Here is an 18,353-nt window from a genome sequence, read left to right as displayed (position 1 = left end):
AAGTTAATTTAGAAAAGTATATTTTTGCTTCTGATGAAAGTTCCTTGTAGTCCAGTGCATTTTTTTATAGTAACAAACAGTAAATGTTTATAAAAACAAAAAATAATTTATTTTACCATAACTTTAAGCTTAATTGGCAAGTTTGAAATTGTCAACATTAAATAGAAAATTTTATGAGAATTAAAAAAATTGTATCGTTAAGATTAATATGCAGTTAGAATGTTTTATAATTACTATTTATTGTAAATTTATCAGAAAAACTCATTATTTTTTGCATTTTTATCGTAATAGAACACTTAAATAGAAATCATAGTAATCATTTCTAAGTAATTAGTAACTTTTGGTGTTTGAAAAGATTCATAATATCCAGAACTGAATTAATTTTAATGATTTACTTTAACTAAAAAAAAAAAAGTTATTATTTTGAATCCCTCTTGTGCGCAGGTAAAGGGTTAGATTTATAAAAAAAAAACCAAATGATAGATAAAGACATGCATCTATATAAAAAAATTGTATGAGAAATGGATAAAGTTGGACAAAAATAAATCTAGAAAAACAGAAACACAAGAACAACATTATAATATTTTTTCTGAAGAATTTTTTTAATTTAATAACACAGTCTGAAGAATACTGTGTAAGAATACGCGCTTTTCTCCAAAATTATACTGATTTCGTCATTTTTGATAAAGTTTAACAGTTAACAAAGTTATAAGTTTTATACACTGGACTACATGGAACTTTCATCAGAAACCAAACCATACTATTCTAAATCGACTTTTCGCGATGTTTTCAAATGTGCAATTAGACTTTTTCTATCACTTCTAAGTTTTAATATTATTAAAAAATATTATTTGCATATAAAAAAAAATAATTAAGAACAAAAAAAAATTATTTTGAATGAATACTGATTTTGATTCTTAATATGTTAAAAATAAAAAAATTGACATATTTAACCTATTTTTTTAATCGTTTAAAGTTGATTTTTGTGAAAGTTTATAATAAAAAAAAATAATTTATTTTACCATAACTTTTAGCTTAATTGCAAGTTTAAAATTGACTTCATTAAATAGAAAATTCTATGTCAATTAAAAAAATTGTATTGTTAAGATTAATATGCAGTCAGGAAATTTTATAATTACTATTTATTGTAAATTTATCAGAAATGCTCAATATTTTTTTGCATTTTTATGGTAATAGATAACTTAAATAGAAGTAATAGTAATAATTTCCTAGTAACTTTTGTTGTTTGAAAAGATTCTACAATTGAAATATCCAGAACTGAATTAATTTTAATGATTTACTTTAACTAAAAAAAAAAAAGTTAATATTTTGAATCCCTCTTGTGGGCAGGTAAAGGGTTAGATTTATAAAAAAAACCAAATGATAGATAAAGACATGCATCTAAATAAAAAAAAATATACTGATTTGGTCATTTTTGATAAAGTTATAACAATTAACAAAGTTATAAGTTTTATACACTGGACTACAAGGAACTTCCATCAGAAACAAAAATATACTATTCTAAATCAACTTTTCGCGATGTTTTAAAATGTGCAATTAGACTTTTTCTATAACTTCTAAGTTTTAATATTATTAAAAAATAGTTTTTACATATAAAAAAAAATAATTAAGAACAAAAAAAATTGTTTTAAATTAATACTGATTTGATATAATATTTAATATTAATTTGATTATTAATAAGTTAAAAATAAGGAAAATGACATATTTAACCTATTTTGTTAATCGTTTAAAGTTGATTGTTGTAAATGTTTATAATAAAAAAAAAAAATTTATTTTACCATAACTTTTAGCTCAATTGGTAAGTTTGACATTGACATAATTAAATAGAAAATTTTATGACAATTAAAAAAATTGTATCGTTAAGATCAATATGCAGTCAGAAAGTTTTATAATTACTATTTATTGTAAATTTATCAGAAATGCTCAATATTTTTTTGCATTTTTATGGTAATAGATAACTTAAATAGAAGTAATAGTAATAATTTCCTAGTAATTAAGAATTTCACAATGATGATTACGCACTTGACGTATCGTTGTCGAAAGCACGATTCGACAAGCTCAATGAATATTTAGAGACAGACTCTCCTCAAGCCTTCAGCACTCAGCCCTTTTATAGTATTTTTTTTTATCCCCGCACAATTATCATTGCGTCATTCTCTCAATGTTGCTATTTTATTGACAAGTTATCATAAAATATATAAATTAATACATTAAATACATAAATACATGCGAATAATACACAAATCATTTTGACACTTCATATAATATTATTATAGTTAGTTAAAAAAAGCTGTAAGTATAATTTGTGAATTTTCTCAAAGAAAAAAACAAACATGTTATTCTAAGCTTATGAATATAATTTATAAATAAAAGTGTTAATAATTTTTAAATAAACGACCATTATTGTGGACACAAACAGAGCAGTCCTCTGTTATATCATATTGTGATAGTGTCGAGTGTATTATGACACTAAAGTAACAAAAATTCAAACTAATTACGGAAGACATATTCTTGTATTGATAAATAAATATTTGTTTTCCTTTAATATGTCAAGATTAAGAAGTAGGACTTTGGCTTATAAATTTGTAAATATCTTATGTAATTTTTTAAATTAAATTAAGCGAAATTCTTTTAAATTCTATATTATAAAAAATTGTTGCACTCATTGGAACTAAAAATACTTATATCTAAGTCTTCTTTGTGAAAATCAAAATTTTATAACTATAAAAGTTTAAGATTTTGGATGGAAAAGTACTTAAATTAGATCACTTCATTATTAGTATTATAAAACTCCATGACTGTGACAGTGATGTTATAAAAACCAATTTATTCTTTCAGATTTTTTCGATAAATCTAATCATTTATGAAATAATGCCGAAAAAAACGAAAATTTTATGCAAAATTTCGGTTCTCTATAGTATCTTTTATTAACTCATCGTATTAGTTGCAGGTAGGAGTGTCTAAGACTAAAAAAATGTATACTTTACGCAATATTATAGCAAAAAATAATAACCCAAGTTTAAATGTTTTTTAAATGGAAAATCATTACCTACACTGAGAAAGTACTTAATGTTAAAATTATAAGCTTTAACCTTTAGTTAACTTTTTTGACATTTCCAACGATATTATGAGTTGAGAACGAAGAAAAAATTATTGTAAAAAATGAAGTAACCTAATGTATATAAATCATTTATTTATAATTTTTTAAGTGTAGAATAAATAAATTAATATGTTAACAATAACCAATTAATTAATCAACCATAACAATTAATAATAATAAAAATTATATAAATTTCCTCATCTCTATTGGATAATTTTATGTTTANAAAAATTATATAAATTTCCTCATCTCTATTGGATAATTTTATGTTTATTTATTATTATCTTAATAAAAAAACTAATTAACATAAATATGTTAGTTAATTGGTTTTACTTTACACTTTCATGAATTTAAAACTGTAATAACTGTAATAATATTAATAATTTATATAATACTTTATGGAGGATTTATAGTAAAACCTTACCGATAAAATTAGTTTTAAATTGTATTTAAATGTACCACTTGCTTTCAAATCATTATTTTCATAAAAAACTGCAACTATAGATTATAAAATTACTTAAAACGAAATTTAAATGAATGTAAAAATAAATAAAATATTACATACTAAGAATGATATCTATAAAAGTACTAATTTTATGAAATATTTGACACGGTCCCGCGGCGTTCTCTATACACGGAGCCCAGCGACCCGTGACACCTTTATCAGCCGTCGCCCTACTACGTGCATATGGTAGTTTGACTGACTAACACCGTGTGCGATACGCCACGGTACAAAGTCCAGCAAGTGCCGCACGTCCATCTACGACCCGCCGCAAATATACGTTAAGTCATCTCCGTGACACCTTTTTGGTCGTAACGCTTGCCGTCAGCTACACAGCACCGAACACGCCGTTACGACATTGTGCCTTTCGCATACATACATGTATATATTTTCTGTCAATATTGCTTACTGTGTTTGTTTCTGATATAAAGTTATATAAATCAATATAAAGTTTTGTTCAAAACACCAAATAAATCATACAATGTTTATTTTGAACCAAAAAGTGTTGTGTTTTGTTCCCTAGTATTATAACCCCACGCGAGTGCGGTAAAATACCAACCGCAACATAACTTAACTTAATACCCATAAAATTCATATTCAATGTATTTTATAAAATATAATTTTGAATAGGGCAAGTTGTGCTATAGTCATGTTACTATTTTTAATATTCACCTGTAACCTTATTTCTTCCGGTAAATCGGCAATTTAACACAATCGCAAAAGTGAAATAATCTTTCTTTTCTAAATGTACGATGCTTTATTTTATTTATTTATTAGGAAAATTGAAATATAAAGGTACTTGATTAATAAATTGTAATTAATTTCTATTATTTTGTACTAATTAATTTAAGTTAAAATGAATTAATTAAAGGCTTCTCAATAGTTACTATCTTACTAATGTATGATTGACTAAAATTACCCGATTAAAAGTCCATGTTGCTTGTTTCAGAAGTACAATGATGAATAGACTATCTTGTGTTAATAAATAAATTGCTAGAATTGTATAATTCAAATATAATATAACAAACATACTATACGCCATGTCTATAAGTACGAATAAAAAGAAGAACACTAATATAGGACCATATGCATAACTAAATGTTTTGAGAATATCACTGAGATTAGCATGAAGTAGTCTGCAACTCTCTATTAGCATAGCAATTTCATTCTTAGACCAATGGCCTGGTGCTCTAATAAGTTCCCCTGGTAATCGTTTCCAAAATTTGTTTAAAATGGAAAATATATGTCCTATTTGCCTTAAGAAGAAACATGCACTAAAAACTATAACAAAATCACTTAACCTTGGTATGCCAAATACGAAATTTGTTATGAATTCCATGATGCTGAATCTTTTACTAGAGACCGCAAATGTTAGTATAGTGAGAATTGATATTTTAAAAATGAAGAATAATATTAAATTTGAAATACAAAATTTATAATTAAATGCAGGCATTTCAATAAGTGGTGGAAGGGCAGAATATTTAAAATCATAGCTGAGTATATTTTTAATGAACCTGCAAATATTTTGAAATATAACAATAAAGTTTTTATGTTAATGTTAAAATAATTTACTTACTTTGTTGTTATTTTTTCACTATACCGAACAACCAAAAAGGTTACCCAAAAAGAATTAATTCATAGTAAAAATAATAAAATGGTGGTCTTTGAAGAAAAATAAATGATAGTAAAAAGTAGATTCCTGTTCGAAAAAATTCATCAAGAATGTTTACTCTTGATGAACCTTTCAAAATTAAAAATTTAGATGACCATACACAGTATGACAGGTTTCTAAATCCACATAATAAATAAAGAAAACTAATTAGCTTTAATGAATTGAGAAATTTTAATTTAATAATATTGTCAGTTTGATGTATTGGTGAGTTTTTAAATAAAGTTTTATGAGGATTCATTAACGTAAAACACAATAATTTTAATAAAAAAAAATGTAATTATTTAATATGATTGAGTTGAATATAATTTAAAATCTTAATAAGTTATAATAAAAATGTTATTTTAAAGAATGAAGATTTAAAGTATTATTATTTTAACATCATGTTTTTTATTTGACATATTTAAAACAATGAACGGATATCGTGATGATATAGATAGCATCTAAATGAAAATATTACAAACAAAATACTCATCAATTTATTATAAAACTATACACTTCAATATTTGTAGTATTAAATAGAAACATTCTAAATTATATGTAATTAAAGGCGATGCTTCCAATATTGTAATATTACTCTATATACATAAGTAGGGTAAAATGGAGAGAGCTGGTTCCCTCCGCCTCATCCACTCACCTTCCAATCGGTGGAGGAAGTGTACGGGGGGATTATATCTAACGTAAATAACCTAATGCAATCTCCATTTTACCCTACTTACATTATATAACATTATAGTGTTATAATAATGCTATTTAGATTTTGAGTTGATCTATTTATTAGGATAATACATAATATAGATATAATTAAACAAATATAGACTTCTTTCTGGACTTTCTTTGTTTCTAACCTATCAAACCTCTTAAACTACTCCTTACTTACTGGACACTTGACTTCTTTACACAAGCGTTTAAACTCCATTCAATCTTATCTCCTTTCGCTCTTCTGCCATACTTTGAATTGATTTTTCTTACTTTCTATGATTTGTTAATTGTTCTCATCCCCCACCAGGTTTCCTTGTTGTCTAGCATTCTACTCCTACTCTTACCAACAATTTCCTTTGCAGTATTCTTTACACGACCAGCAAATCTATTCCACACATAATTTATGTCTCCCTCGACTTTCATGCAATTCTCTCTTTTCCATAATCTCCTTTTAATTTCCACTACCAGATCCTGGATTTTTCTCCCGTGTTCCTTCTGTTTTTCTATATTCCACTCCTTGAATCACCTCAACTATCTCTATCCAAAACACTTCCTTATCTATTTCATTACAGCCTACTTATAGTGCATGGGCACCTATTACATTCTGCAATTTTTTCCCGAAAATCAATTTTGCGACTATAATTCTGTCAGTTTTCCTAGCTACTTCTAATACTTTACTTTTTATCTCATCTTTCATAATGATCCCCATATCATTCATTATACTAGACTTACCTGAGTATAGATAGCATCGAAATGAAAATAATACAAACACAATAACCATCAATTTATCATAAAACTGTATACTTCAATATTTGTAGTATTAGATAGGATCATNTTAAGACCCCATGTCTTTCCCAAGGCTCTGCTGCAAGTCCACAATGTGGTCATTGCTTTTTTGATTCTTGACTCAACATGTGATTTCCATTTTAGCTTACTATCCAAGATAATACCTAAGTATTTTACTTCCGATCTTAAGCTAATTTCTTGTCCATTTAGAGTAAGAGTGTCAAGACTGTCTAGTCCTATCCTCTTTCTAGTGAACATAACAACCTCTGCTTTATTTGGATTAACAGATAGATACTTCCTACACCATATCTGTATAGTGTTAAGTCTCTGTTGTGCTAAGTCTATAATAGTGTCTTGGAATTTACCCACCACTGCTATAACCAAGTCATCCGCATAGGCTTGTGTATAACAATATTTGTTTAACTCTCTAATAAGCGAGTCCAATACTAGACACCATAGCAAGGGGGATAGAACCCCGCCTTGTGGGCATTCCTGTTTGACACTCTTGATTACTTTGGTCTCATTGAGCTGTCCCAAAATGGAGCGTTCCTTAAGCATGGATTCCATCCACTTAATAATAAGTGGTTCTATTCCATGCTGTCGTGCAAATTCACACATAGCATCGAAGGGAGTATTGTCAAAAGCCCCTTCGATGTCCAGGAATATACCTACTGCATACATTTTATTCTCTACAGCTTTCCCTATCTTAGTAGTTAAGCAGTGTAGAGCTGTATCAGTAGATTTCCCCGTTTGATACGCATGTTGGTTTTCATGTAAAGGGTTCTCCTTAAGAGGCCCCTCCTTGATGTACCTATCAATAAGTTTCTCCATAGTCTTAAGAAGAAAAGAAGTAAGACTTATTGGTCTGTAGGATTTTGCTTCATAATAGTTAGTGCGGTTAGGTTTGGGTATAAACACCACCCTAACCTTACGCCAGCTTTCTGGTTGATAACAATAGGCAAGGCATGCCCTAAATATTTTGCAGAGATGGGGGACGATTATCTCTAACCCTTCTTGCAGAAGTGCAGGGAATATTTCGTCACAGCANTTCGTCACAGCCTGCAGCTTTAAAACTGCCAAAGGCTTTTATTGCCCATCTTATTCCACTTGGGGTTATCACTTTCCTGGTTAGTCTCCAATCAGCACAGGTCACACGTTTGTCCTGTGCATCATGTTCCTGTTCTCTGTTCTTAATTGCAGAGTCAGGAAAATGTGTGTTCATCAAATTTGATAATGTTTCATTATCGTTATTGGTGAACATTCCGTCTGGCAATAGTATTGCCTCGACAATTTTGTTTGGTNGCAGTAGTATTGCCTCGACAGTTTTGTTTGGTCCATTCCTTAGTGATCGCAGAAGTCTAGTTGCTATAGGGAGTTGTTGTATATCCCCACAGAACTTCTTCCAGCTTTCTCTTTTAGACTTTTTCAATGCAGATTTGTAGTTCCTTTAGGCGTCTTTATAGGATTCACAGTGTTGTTCCAAACCTGATTTCATTGCTTTATTTAAGAGCTTACGTGAACTCTTTCTTAATTTGGACAGGTTAGCATTCCACCAAGCTACGCACTGCCCTGTACCTTTCCTTTCTATGAAAGGACAGTTTTCTTTGTAGGCCGAGACAATGGAGTCCTGTAGCATATTTACAGCCCTTTCAGTACTCTGTCTCGACCCCAATCTAAACTGTAGAATATTCAGGTCACGAGAGAGATCTGCCCTGTAGTTATCCCAGTTTGTTCTTTTCGGGTTCCTATAGTACTCCGTCTCAACTTTGTTAATTTCGAAAGTGAAACGTAAGTGCCTATGATCACAAAGAGAAGGTTCGGAGGACACTTTCCACCCTTTTATCTTTTGAAGTAACCCTTTTGAACAAACTGTCAGATCAATGACTTCTTGCCTGATCCTGATAACAAAAGTAGGTTCACTACCTCTGTTCAGTATACTTAGGTCTGTAGTCAGCAATAGATCCATTATAACCTCTTCTCTTTGGTTGATGTTACTGCTCCCCCAAATAGTGTGGTGTGCATTAGCATCCATAACTAGGATTAGTTCTAATTTTTCATTTTTGCAATAATTAAAGAGCATAGTTAGGTCCCTACCTGGGTCTGTGACCTCATATGGTAGGTATCCTGAAGCTACTATAATATTTTTACCATCATATAGTGTTACTCTAATAATAGTCAAGTCTGCACTTGATAGATTAAGTATCAGGCTAGCTTTAACTTTATTATTAACCAAAATGTAAGTTCTTGGTTTATATGCTTGTTTATGTAACAGTTTAAAATCCCTTAGATTTAGCCCCTTAATCTGGTCACCATTTATTCATGATTCCTGAATAAGTGCTATTTGTAAGGGTATTGTATGCCTCTCAGTTAGGGTCCTTAGTAATACACTGCTGGCCCCTTTACTGTGATGCAGGTTTATTTGCGTAAATTGAATTCTATTGTCAGCCATTCAGAAAAACTGATGTTGACGCCTGAGAAAGCACGCTGTACTGGGTGTGATACAGGTGTCTGAAACAGTCCCTGTGTCACACAGCCCCCCCCCTATGGATGGTGTCCCCCCACCTTCACNCCTATGGATGGTGTCCCCCCACCATCACCAGGTGGTGACCGTACCTTAGGTTCGCTCTCCACATTTCCTTTTGGAGAGGTTCCCCTCAGCTGTGGCCGTTATTGAGGGTGGCGGTTTCCATGGTCCTTTTCCCTTACGTAACACACTTCCTCCCTTCTCTTTCGAGGCAGGAGTGAAGTGTGTCCGTTTGTTCCTTACCTGTGCCTTACCTTCTTTTCCGAGTGCCACTGGTGATTCCTCTTCCCAGATTTTTGAGGAATGGATTTTCTCACATCCTTCCGGGCTGGTGACTGCTTGGCAACATAATCTGTAAAGCAAACTCTGCCCATTCCAAAATATGGACTGCGCTTCAGTTCTTCCAGTTTGACCATGCTCTTTTCGTCCACACTTAGGAACAAAGTTTGTCCTTTCGGGCCAACCTCTGTCTCATGGTGGACTTTCCAGATCGCCGTGTTCAGACCTGGGTTTAGTNTCCAGATCGCCGTGTTCAAACCTGGGTTTTGTTTTGCCAAAATTTCCAAGATCTTCTTGGACTCTTTTGGCAGCCCTGGTATATGAGTGACCATCCGTTTATACTTGATCGGGTTGTAGGCTTCCAAATGGAGCTCTACAACATCCCAAGGTTTTATCAGGTTGACATGGTTGTCCATTGATGGAGCACAAGTGCTCCATCAATGAGTCTTTTTTTTTTCTCCCTTTTGACATGATGTGGACCGCCCCGGAACTGCCGTGAGGCGTTGCTTCGGGGCGACCCACGTCCCCTTCGTCTTCTTACCACCGCGCTGAGATACGGCCCAAGTTTACACCAGAGTCGAATCCCAGCACGGCGTAGCCTCCACCGTTAGCCGGACCCTACTAGAGGGTCCGTTGCCCGGGTTGGACCATGTGGAGGTGGGGGTAGGCCGTCTTTCTTCTTGCTGGTCGGATTTAAAACCCGACCTTCTATTTTTTTGCTGCTATCATGGCAATCTTTTGAAAGGTGCCCCTCCTTCTTGCACCTAAAGCAAGCCATTGACCGGTCCGGTCCCTTACACGCGTGGGCAATATGCCCACGTTCCAGACACTTGTAGCACTGAGAACCCTTGTTAAGAATCCTCAGCCTTTTTTTTTTTTTTTTTCCACAAACCGGCATATTGTGGACCGCCCTGGAACTACCGCCAACAGGTCCGTGGGCGGCAGAGAAGCCAGGATCCTGGCCGCCACTCCGGATACGGTGCGGTATGCGCACACCGTCCAGAGAGCGGCCATTCTCTGGACCCGGTTCAACGCTTCTACGTTCTTGGGCGAGTACTCCAGTATACCCGCTTAGACAGGGGACCCGTAAAGTAGGACCGAGTGAAGGACGCTGACTAACAGATGTTCTCTCGGTCCCCCGATATTCGGCATCAGTCCCGCCAGTCGGTCCATGACCTTCTGAGCCCGCTGGGCCGCACGTTCAATNCACATAGAATTTCCCTATAATAAACGTGTATTTTTGTAAAAATTGTAATTTTAATAATTTCATTGGTTTTATCAGTTCGATCAACTTTATCAGCTTAAAAGTTGTAAAAATTAGATGTAATTAAAACTAATGATTCGTTAAAATTAAGTTTAAATAAAGTTACCAAAACATTTTTCTGTTTAATCAGATTGTGTTACATGTTACAAACGGCGCGTTACGTCATAATAATTTGCACATATTTTTTATAAGTTTCAAAGTGAATTAATTGCAGTTTTGTTTTAATTTAAAAGTTGTAAAAATTATTCTATTATTTTTAAATAATGGATAATCAAGTAGTATGTGGTAAGTGTTAACAATAATAAACTATATTAACAATAATATAATAGTATTTCTAAAATAAAACAATATTTAGTGGCACGGTAAAATTGTATAATTGTATATTTATTTTATTTGATGTATATTATTAAAAACTTTATTTAAACTTAATTTTAACGAATCATTAGTTTTAATTACATCTAATTTTTACAACTTTTAAGCTGATAAAGTTGATCGAACTGATAAAACCAATGAAATTATTAAAATTACAATTTTTACAAAAATACACGTTTATTATAGGGAAATTCTATGTGCAGGGCTCAAATGCAATCTGACGCAAAATTTTTTTTTTTGTAATTGTAGCTTAAGAGTTCTTCTACAACATGCATGTATTGGTGTAATCGTAATATTGCGTAATTTTGAGTTAAACTCTTTAAAAAACAATGTAAAATAAGTATTTGCATTTTTTTGTGTGTAAAAAATTATTAAAATTAAAAAAAAAAAGAAATAAAAATTTTTTCTTAGTAAATTTGAAAGCCGATGACTTTTTAAACATTTTAAATTAAAAAAAAAAAAATTAAGGTTTTTAATTAAGCAGGAAAAAATGATTGAAGAAATAATAAAAATCCTAGAAAAAAAACAAAAAAATACAGTGTTATGATATTTAAATAGCACCCAACCATTACTATATCAATTTTTGGCCTTGAATTTTTGTACATGACCTTATAAGGATATAATAAAAAAAATTTGCTAAAAAAAAAATTTTTATTAGTTGATTTAAAACTGGTACTTTTGGCCGGCTAAATCAGCGTTTGGTCCCACTGTGCACCTCCGTTCTCGGGACTTTGGCCCGGAGCTGGGCGGCAGTCGGGCCACGCGACGGTGGCGGTGGTTTTGGCATGGGCCCAACAAGGACCTCCGCCTTGGGATCCGCTGTCGTTCTCTCCACCCTCTTTGCCCCCTTCCGCTTTACCACCTCTGACCACAAGGTGCCTGGAGGAGGGGTTGGAGCGGCGGCAGGTGCGCTTGGAGAAAGAAGGGGAGCTGCGCCGCTGAGTGGCAAGGGCGCTGCGATGTCCGCAGTAAGACACGCAGCGTCTTTACTCTTCCCCTTCTTCTTCTTCCTCCGCTTCTTGGCGGCGGCGACGGCAAGCGGAAGTGCACCCATTGCTACCTCACCGCCATCTAGGTGGGACGCTGCGTCCCCGACGGGCCTAGATGGTGGGCCACAAGTGTCCCACCAGTACTCTGTCTGGGACGCACAGTCCTGGAGGCACTTGGGGCTCTCCGACATTAGTGCAGGCGATCTCCTCCCAGGCGAGCTGGTGAGGTGAAAATCAGCCAAGGCCCTTATGGTTTCAATAAGGGCCGTAGCCATCTTCACCACTCGCCTGTGAGGGCTATAGACCTCCAGCACGTCGGAGAGCTGGTCCGCCTGCTCCCTGGTGAGGTCTAGCCCAGCCGACAACACCTCGTCGGCCCGACCGATCACCCTCTTTGGTGTCCCGTCAGCGTTGAAGAGATCAACTGCAGTCAGGGGCACCAACTTAGGCTTCTTGGCCAAGACCGGCAGAGGAGTCGCCGGCATGGGCACAACCGCGCCGGGCGGGGTGTCCTCCAAAATGATGGTGGGTGGGCTGACCGTTGGGGAGATCTCCTTGCGTTTGGGACGCAAGGAATCGTCCTCCCCCAACTCAGCCGCCACGACTTCACTGACTCCCCCAATGGTTGAACCAGAAGGTCCTACCCTCGGCGAACCGCCCCTAGACGCGCTCCGAAATCTCTCCAATATGGAGGGTTTTGGAGACGCATCCAGGGAGATGGCCGTCGTCAAGTCCGTATAATCCGTGCAATCCGTTGCCAATATCCTCCCGGCTATTTCACCGGTGGGAGTGGCTTGGTCACCACCACTCCCTGCAGTCGCAGTACCAACCCCGTGGTTGGCTGCAGGAGCCTGCCTCAACACTCCTGCATTTACTGTGTATTCGTTTGATAACGACACCTGGTGGGTACACCCCCCACCAACCGCCGGCACTGGGGCATCCGAATCCCCTGATGCAGTAACCTTTTTCTTCGTATTTGCCATTATTCATATAAAATAATTTTCTGAGGGGGCTGCCCTCATAGCCAGTCCCTCCGGCTAGTGAGTGGTTAACTACACTGGTTGCATTGCCATATATCTCCATTCTCACCCAAACGCTATCACTTATTCGTCCATAATGGCTTATTTCACGGGTACCCTGTATATCTACAGGGTTAACGAGCGTCTGGGCGGCTCATTGTCCGCGACCGCTTATTTGTCAGTCCAAGTTAATGGACTGCTTATTACGCGGCTAACCTGCATATCTCNATATCTACAGGGTTAACGAGCGTCTGGGCGGCTCATTGTCCGCGACCGCTTATTTGTCAGTCCAAGTTAATGGACTGCTTATTTCGCGGCTAACCTGCATATCTCCAGGCCGTTCCTCTATCCGCAACCTGAGGACGCGCCCGATTCCCCGAGCTAGGGAGACTGCGCTCGTGCCGACGTTTCGTAGCCCCGTAGAGCCCGATCACGCCAACACTGTAACGCAGCGCAACGGGCCATCAGTGAGTCTGGTGTCTTCAAACTTTGGTACGTCGGTTCTATCAGTACCCGACAGTATCAAGTCTCCAACACAAGACTCAATGAGTAGCCCCTGCTCTGTGGTCAACTTGTTAGTGGGGTAGCCTGCGAGGACCAGAGCCACTTTTTTATCATCGGTTACCACGTCCCTGTAGGTCGGTACCCAATGAGTTTTCTTACATGGAGGTTCTTGACTCTTGTCCTCAGGATTTTGAGCTTCGGTTCCCTTTGACTTTTTCAAGTCATCGGTTCCCTTGTCTCCNAACTGCCGTTAGGCATTGCTTCGGGGCGGCCTACGTCGCCTTCGTCTTCACATCACCGCGCTGAGAAATCCCAGCACGGCGTAGCCCCCCCCGTTAGCCGGACCCCACTAGAGGGTCCGTTGCCCGGGTTTGACCACGTGGAGGTGGGGGTGGGCTATCATCACAACTGACGGTCGGATTTTGATTCCAACCTACTTTTTGGCTGGGGCAGTCTTTTGATTGATGCCCCTCCTTCCTGCACCTGAAACAGGCCTTCGACCTGTCTGGCCCTTTGCAAGCATGGGCGATGTGCCCACGTTCCAGACACCTGTAGCACTGAGGACCTTTATCAAGAATCCTCAGCCTACAGGATGTCCAACCTAACCGTACTCGGTTAATCGATGTCAGGCGATGGGCAACTCTGAGGGGCACCTCACACCTTGCATACCGCCCTTTTCCGCCGGTGTTCGTGTGGACCGTGATTGGTCCCACGTGCGGCGGCACTTCTCCGTCAGGAGACTTCAGGGCGGTGCAAAGTGCTCGGTGCACGTCTCGCTCCTCCTGCCACTCCTCCACGTCCAGGAGAAGGACAGTGCAGGTCATCGAAGGTCGGTGAACCCGCACGTCCATCTCCTGTAGGGCCATCTTCAGTTTGGCTGCCAAAAGGTCCGCTTGTTCCGCGGTTCCCCGGACCTCCAGTAGGACGGCCCCCGCCTGGGTTCTCCGGGTCCCGGACACTTCAATGCCCAGGGCCTGGAGGTCGACAGCAGCCATGGCTATGCCCATTACCGTGGCATACTTTTGACCTTCCCTTAGGGGGCCGATCACAACTGCTTCCGTGCGAGGCACTCTGGTCCGCAGTTTCACCGTTTTCGGAACTCTCGTTACAGGCGGCGGTTTGGGCTTGGTCGCCGCATCCTCCTTCTTCTTGGTCCCTGCCTTTCTTCCTACAACTTTGGTCCACAGTGGTTCAGAGAGATCAACTCTCGCATCCCCTATTGCAGACCCTTCACCGTTTGCCTGGCTCCCTACCCCATGTTCAGACTGCGTCAGAATAGGCGCAATGTCCGATACGGGGGCAGGGCCTAAGGCGGCAGGTCGTTTCGTCTTCCTCTTTCTTTTCTTCGTCATCTCCTTAGTGGTCCCCATCGGCTTGACGGCCGGTGGGTCCTCGACGGTTTGCGTCCCGACTTCTTTGGACGATTTCACCGTCGTCACTTTAGGCACCAGCGGTGCGGCTCCCATCTTAGGTGCAGCTTCCTGGTGTATCCTGGACGGAGGAGACGCTCTTCTACGTTTCTCCTCATCCAGGATCTCCTCCAGGTGCTTTGTCGCCATTTGCACCTCCTTGTGCACCCCCATACCCCGGCGTTTGTCTATAACCCCTCGAAGCACAGCCACTTGCGCGGCTATGCCTTCGAGCATAGACGACGTGGCAGTCGCCACGTCCGCCGGGTCATGCCACCTCTTGCGGCACGGCCGCACAGCACTCCTCAGCTCGCTGAGGGCCTGACACGAGAGGGAGATCTGCTGAACGAGGTACTCCAGGTGTGTGCCCGGGACCTCGTTCATCAGACTCCCCTCGACCTCAGCGGTTCTGGCGAGAGCGACAACGTGGTTGAGGCCGACATCGAACGTGGCCTCGTCGTCCTCTTCTTCCCCCAGAGGCGCCCTCCTCTTGCCTGGATGGCGCAATGGGGGAGAACTTTCGGGTAGTGGACTCAGCGCGGGCGAGTCCGCTCGCTGGTGAGTCGATGAACCTTCCCCAGGGGAGGGTTCAGCGTTTCCACCACGGTCGCCTGTCCGCATCATCTCATCCTCTTCTGCCGATGCCGCAGCATCAGGAGATGACGAGACTTCCTGCTTCTCAGCGTACATCATGTACTCTGCGGCCTGTTGAAGGCCGCGACCCATGGTCCTCATTATCCCGCTATCGTTGTAGCGGGATAAGAGCTCAGAGGCGACCAGGCGGGCGACGCCAATAAGACGTTCCGCCGCAGCTTCCCCTCGACGACCAGCAATGCATCTATCAATGATCTCCGCCCTCTGNAATACATCCATCGATGATCTCCACCCTCTGCTCGATGTCTTCTACACCTTCTAACGGGTCGTATTCCTTGTCCCTTTCCGGGGCAAAGGAACGCCCGTCGTCCAGATCCTTCTGCATAAGCTTCAGGATTGTGGACACTGAACTACAGAACAATTCGGCCGTCCTGAATTGACCACAAGGAAACGGTTCCAGCGACACTTCTCCAGCCTTCATGTCGAGCAGCAATCGGCTCCATCGAGTGAACTCCGAATGGGTCAGCGGCACGTCATCGCGGAAGCGATCGCGCACGCCTTCCCATTCGTCCACCATCTCCTTGACGGTAGCAAAGCCACCAGCAGTTACCTCAGTGACCCGAAGGTCACTGGAGGGTGCCTGCTTGGCACACCCTCCGACAGTTACTTGGGCGCGAACGCCCCCTGGACCCTGCCTCACCAGTCCCACGGTTCTGGTACAGTCGCTGGATGACGACCGGGTTAGGCCTGTAGCGACACCTTTCCCAGCCGGCCCTGGAGACTCCGATTCTCCTGGCGCGGTAACCGTTATATTTGAATGGTTTCCTTCCATGATTGGTTTTACGGGTGTCCTTCCCTGCGTTTTACCTACCGCCAGGGGATTTGTTTTCGGTGTTACCTTCACCTAGGTGGTCGCCTTACCAGGCTATCGGGCCCACCTGCCCGTTTTCCTCGAACGCTACCGCTTATTCGTCCACTCTAGGAGTGGCTTATATCACGGCTACCCTGCATATCTGCAGGGTTAACAAGCGAACGAGGGGCTCGCTGTCCGCGACCGCTTATTCGTCAGTCCAAATTAATGGACTGCTTATTTCGCGGCTAACCTGCATATCTACAGGCCGTTCCTCTATCCGCAACCTGAGGACGCGCCCGATTCCCCGAGCTAGGGAAACTGCGCTCGTGCCGACGTTTCGTAGCCCCGTAGAGCCCGATCACGCCGACACTGTAACGCAGCGAAACGGGGTCCGCGGGGTTGTTAGGCCCGTAATCCTTGCGGATTCCCCTGCGGGTATACACATAAGTAAATCTTAGATTCAAACATATTATATATTTTATAATTATATATTATATAATTTTTATAATTAATTGTTATCAAATTATTGTCGATTTTGATTTTTAATATGTTAACCTAAAGTAACCTACTTTTTTTGTGAAAGTTTATAATAAAAAAAAAAAAAATGAATTTATTGCCATAACTTTTAGTTCAACTTACAAGTTTGAAATTGTTATACAAATTTACTCGACCATTTGCGGTAGTAAAAAAAAAATAGGTAACATAAAAGACATAAGGTAAATAACAGAAGCAAAGATGTCAATTGTCAACAAATAGTTTATTAATTTTTATGACGGGCTGTTTGAGTTTACCGTCACTCTTACGCAAGATGTTGTCGGAACCGGGGTGTACTGCGACTACACATCCCATATGTCAATCCGTCAATGGTCTGTTTGGAGCTTCTACAGTAATCAAGTCGTTGAGTTTGATGTTGGCTTCCTTGATGGTCCATTTTTAACGTCTCTGTAGTGTCGTTATATATTCACGGGTCTACCTATTCCAAAATGACTGGTGGAGTTGCCGTAATAAATGCCAACGAGTGAGCCGATTGATGGGTATATGATTGAAATCAGGCAGTGAAACTAAAAGCTGTACCGCCCGCGTGTAATGCGCCTTACGTATATATATTTATATATTCCTACCGCCGATTATATCTTAGGTATAACATTCCCCTCGCCCACAAAACAAGGCTATACATAGTGCATGATACGTTTACGTACTTATGTCGCCTTACTATATATATGTATGTATGTATGTGTATATATATATTCCTACAGCCACCGCATATACCTCGCGTACAACGTTGCCCCTCGCCCCGCCCGACCACAAAACACAGCTATACCTCGTGCATGATACGTTTATGTACTTAAGTCGCTTTACATGTATACAGGGTGATTATTTTATCATAACCCACTCAATTACTTTCCGAATAATAATAATTTAAACATTTTTTTTTATTATTATCTTTAGTTACACATTATTCTTGAATTTTTAACTATGTAATACTTTTTAAGTTCATCCCTTATGCCTTGGAGGGAGGTCAACTTTGTTTTTTTAAATGGTAACACATATTTTTAATTTAATAAAATGTTTGAGTTTTTAATTTAATAGTAAATGGCATTTGGATTTTTAATATAACTTTATTAGCTTATTAGATATAAACATTTAAAGTTTCAAAATTTTGAGTTAATATACATGTATAATACACATGGGATTGTAAATACAGGTAGCTAATTGGATTTTTATGACATTGCTGTCTCAGTCACGGATTGTTTATTATCAATTAT

The 18,353-nt window shown here is 38.7% G+C and overlaps 3 protein-coding genes and 1 pseudogene across 4 annotated transcripts in view; 1 reads left to right on the top strand and 3 right to left on the bottom strand.

Moving 5' to 3' along the window:
• Positions 1-18,353, top strand: part of LOC126902522 (uncharacterized) — a 116,803-nt gene that overhangs the window by 30,458 nt on the left and 67,992 nt on the right. The gene's annotated exons all lie outside the window — the stretch shown is intronic.
• Positions 1-18,353, bottom strand: part of LOC126902533 (uncharacterized) — a 71,954-nt gene that overhangs the window by 6,224 nt on the left and 47,377 nt on the right. The gene's annotated exons all lie outside the window — the stretch shown is intronic.
• On the bottom strand, positions 4,029-4,962 carry LOC126902787 (uncharacterized; annotated as a pseudogene).
• Positions 8,228-10,021, bottom strand: LOC126902021 (uncharacterized). Its single transcript, XM_050679044.1, has 2 exons — positions 9,926-10,021; positions 8,228-9,082 (listed from the first exon to the last, which is right to left on the bottom strand). Exons 1-2 carry the CDS (start codon positions 10,019-10,021, stop codon positions 8,228-8,230), a joined length of 951 nt encoding a protein of 316 aa, XP_050535001.1.

Source organism: Daktulosphaira vitifoliae, unplaced genomic scaffold, assembly GCF_025091365.1.
Source record: "Daktulosphaira vitifoliae isolate Bord-2020 unplaced genomic scaffold, ASM2509136v1 Scaffold_3, whole genome shotgun sequence".
Lineage (NCBI taxonomy): Eukaryota > Metazoa > Arthropoda > Insecta > Hemiptera > Phylloxeridae > Daktulosphaira > Daktulosphaira vitifoliae.
The sequence above is the reverse complement of the archived record's forward strand: the minus strand, read 5'-3'. Positions and strand labels throughout refer to the sequence as shown.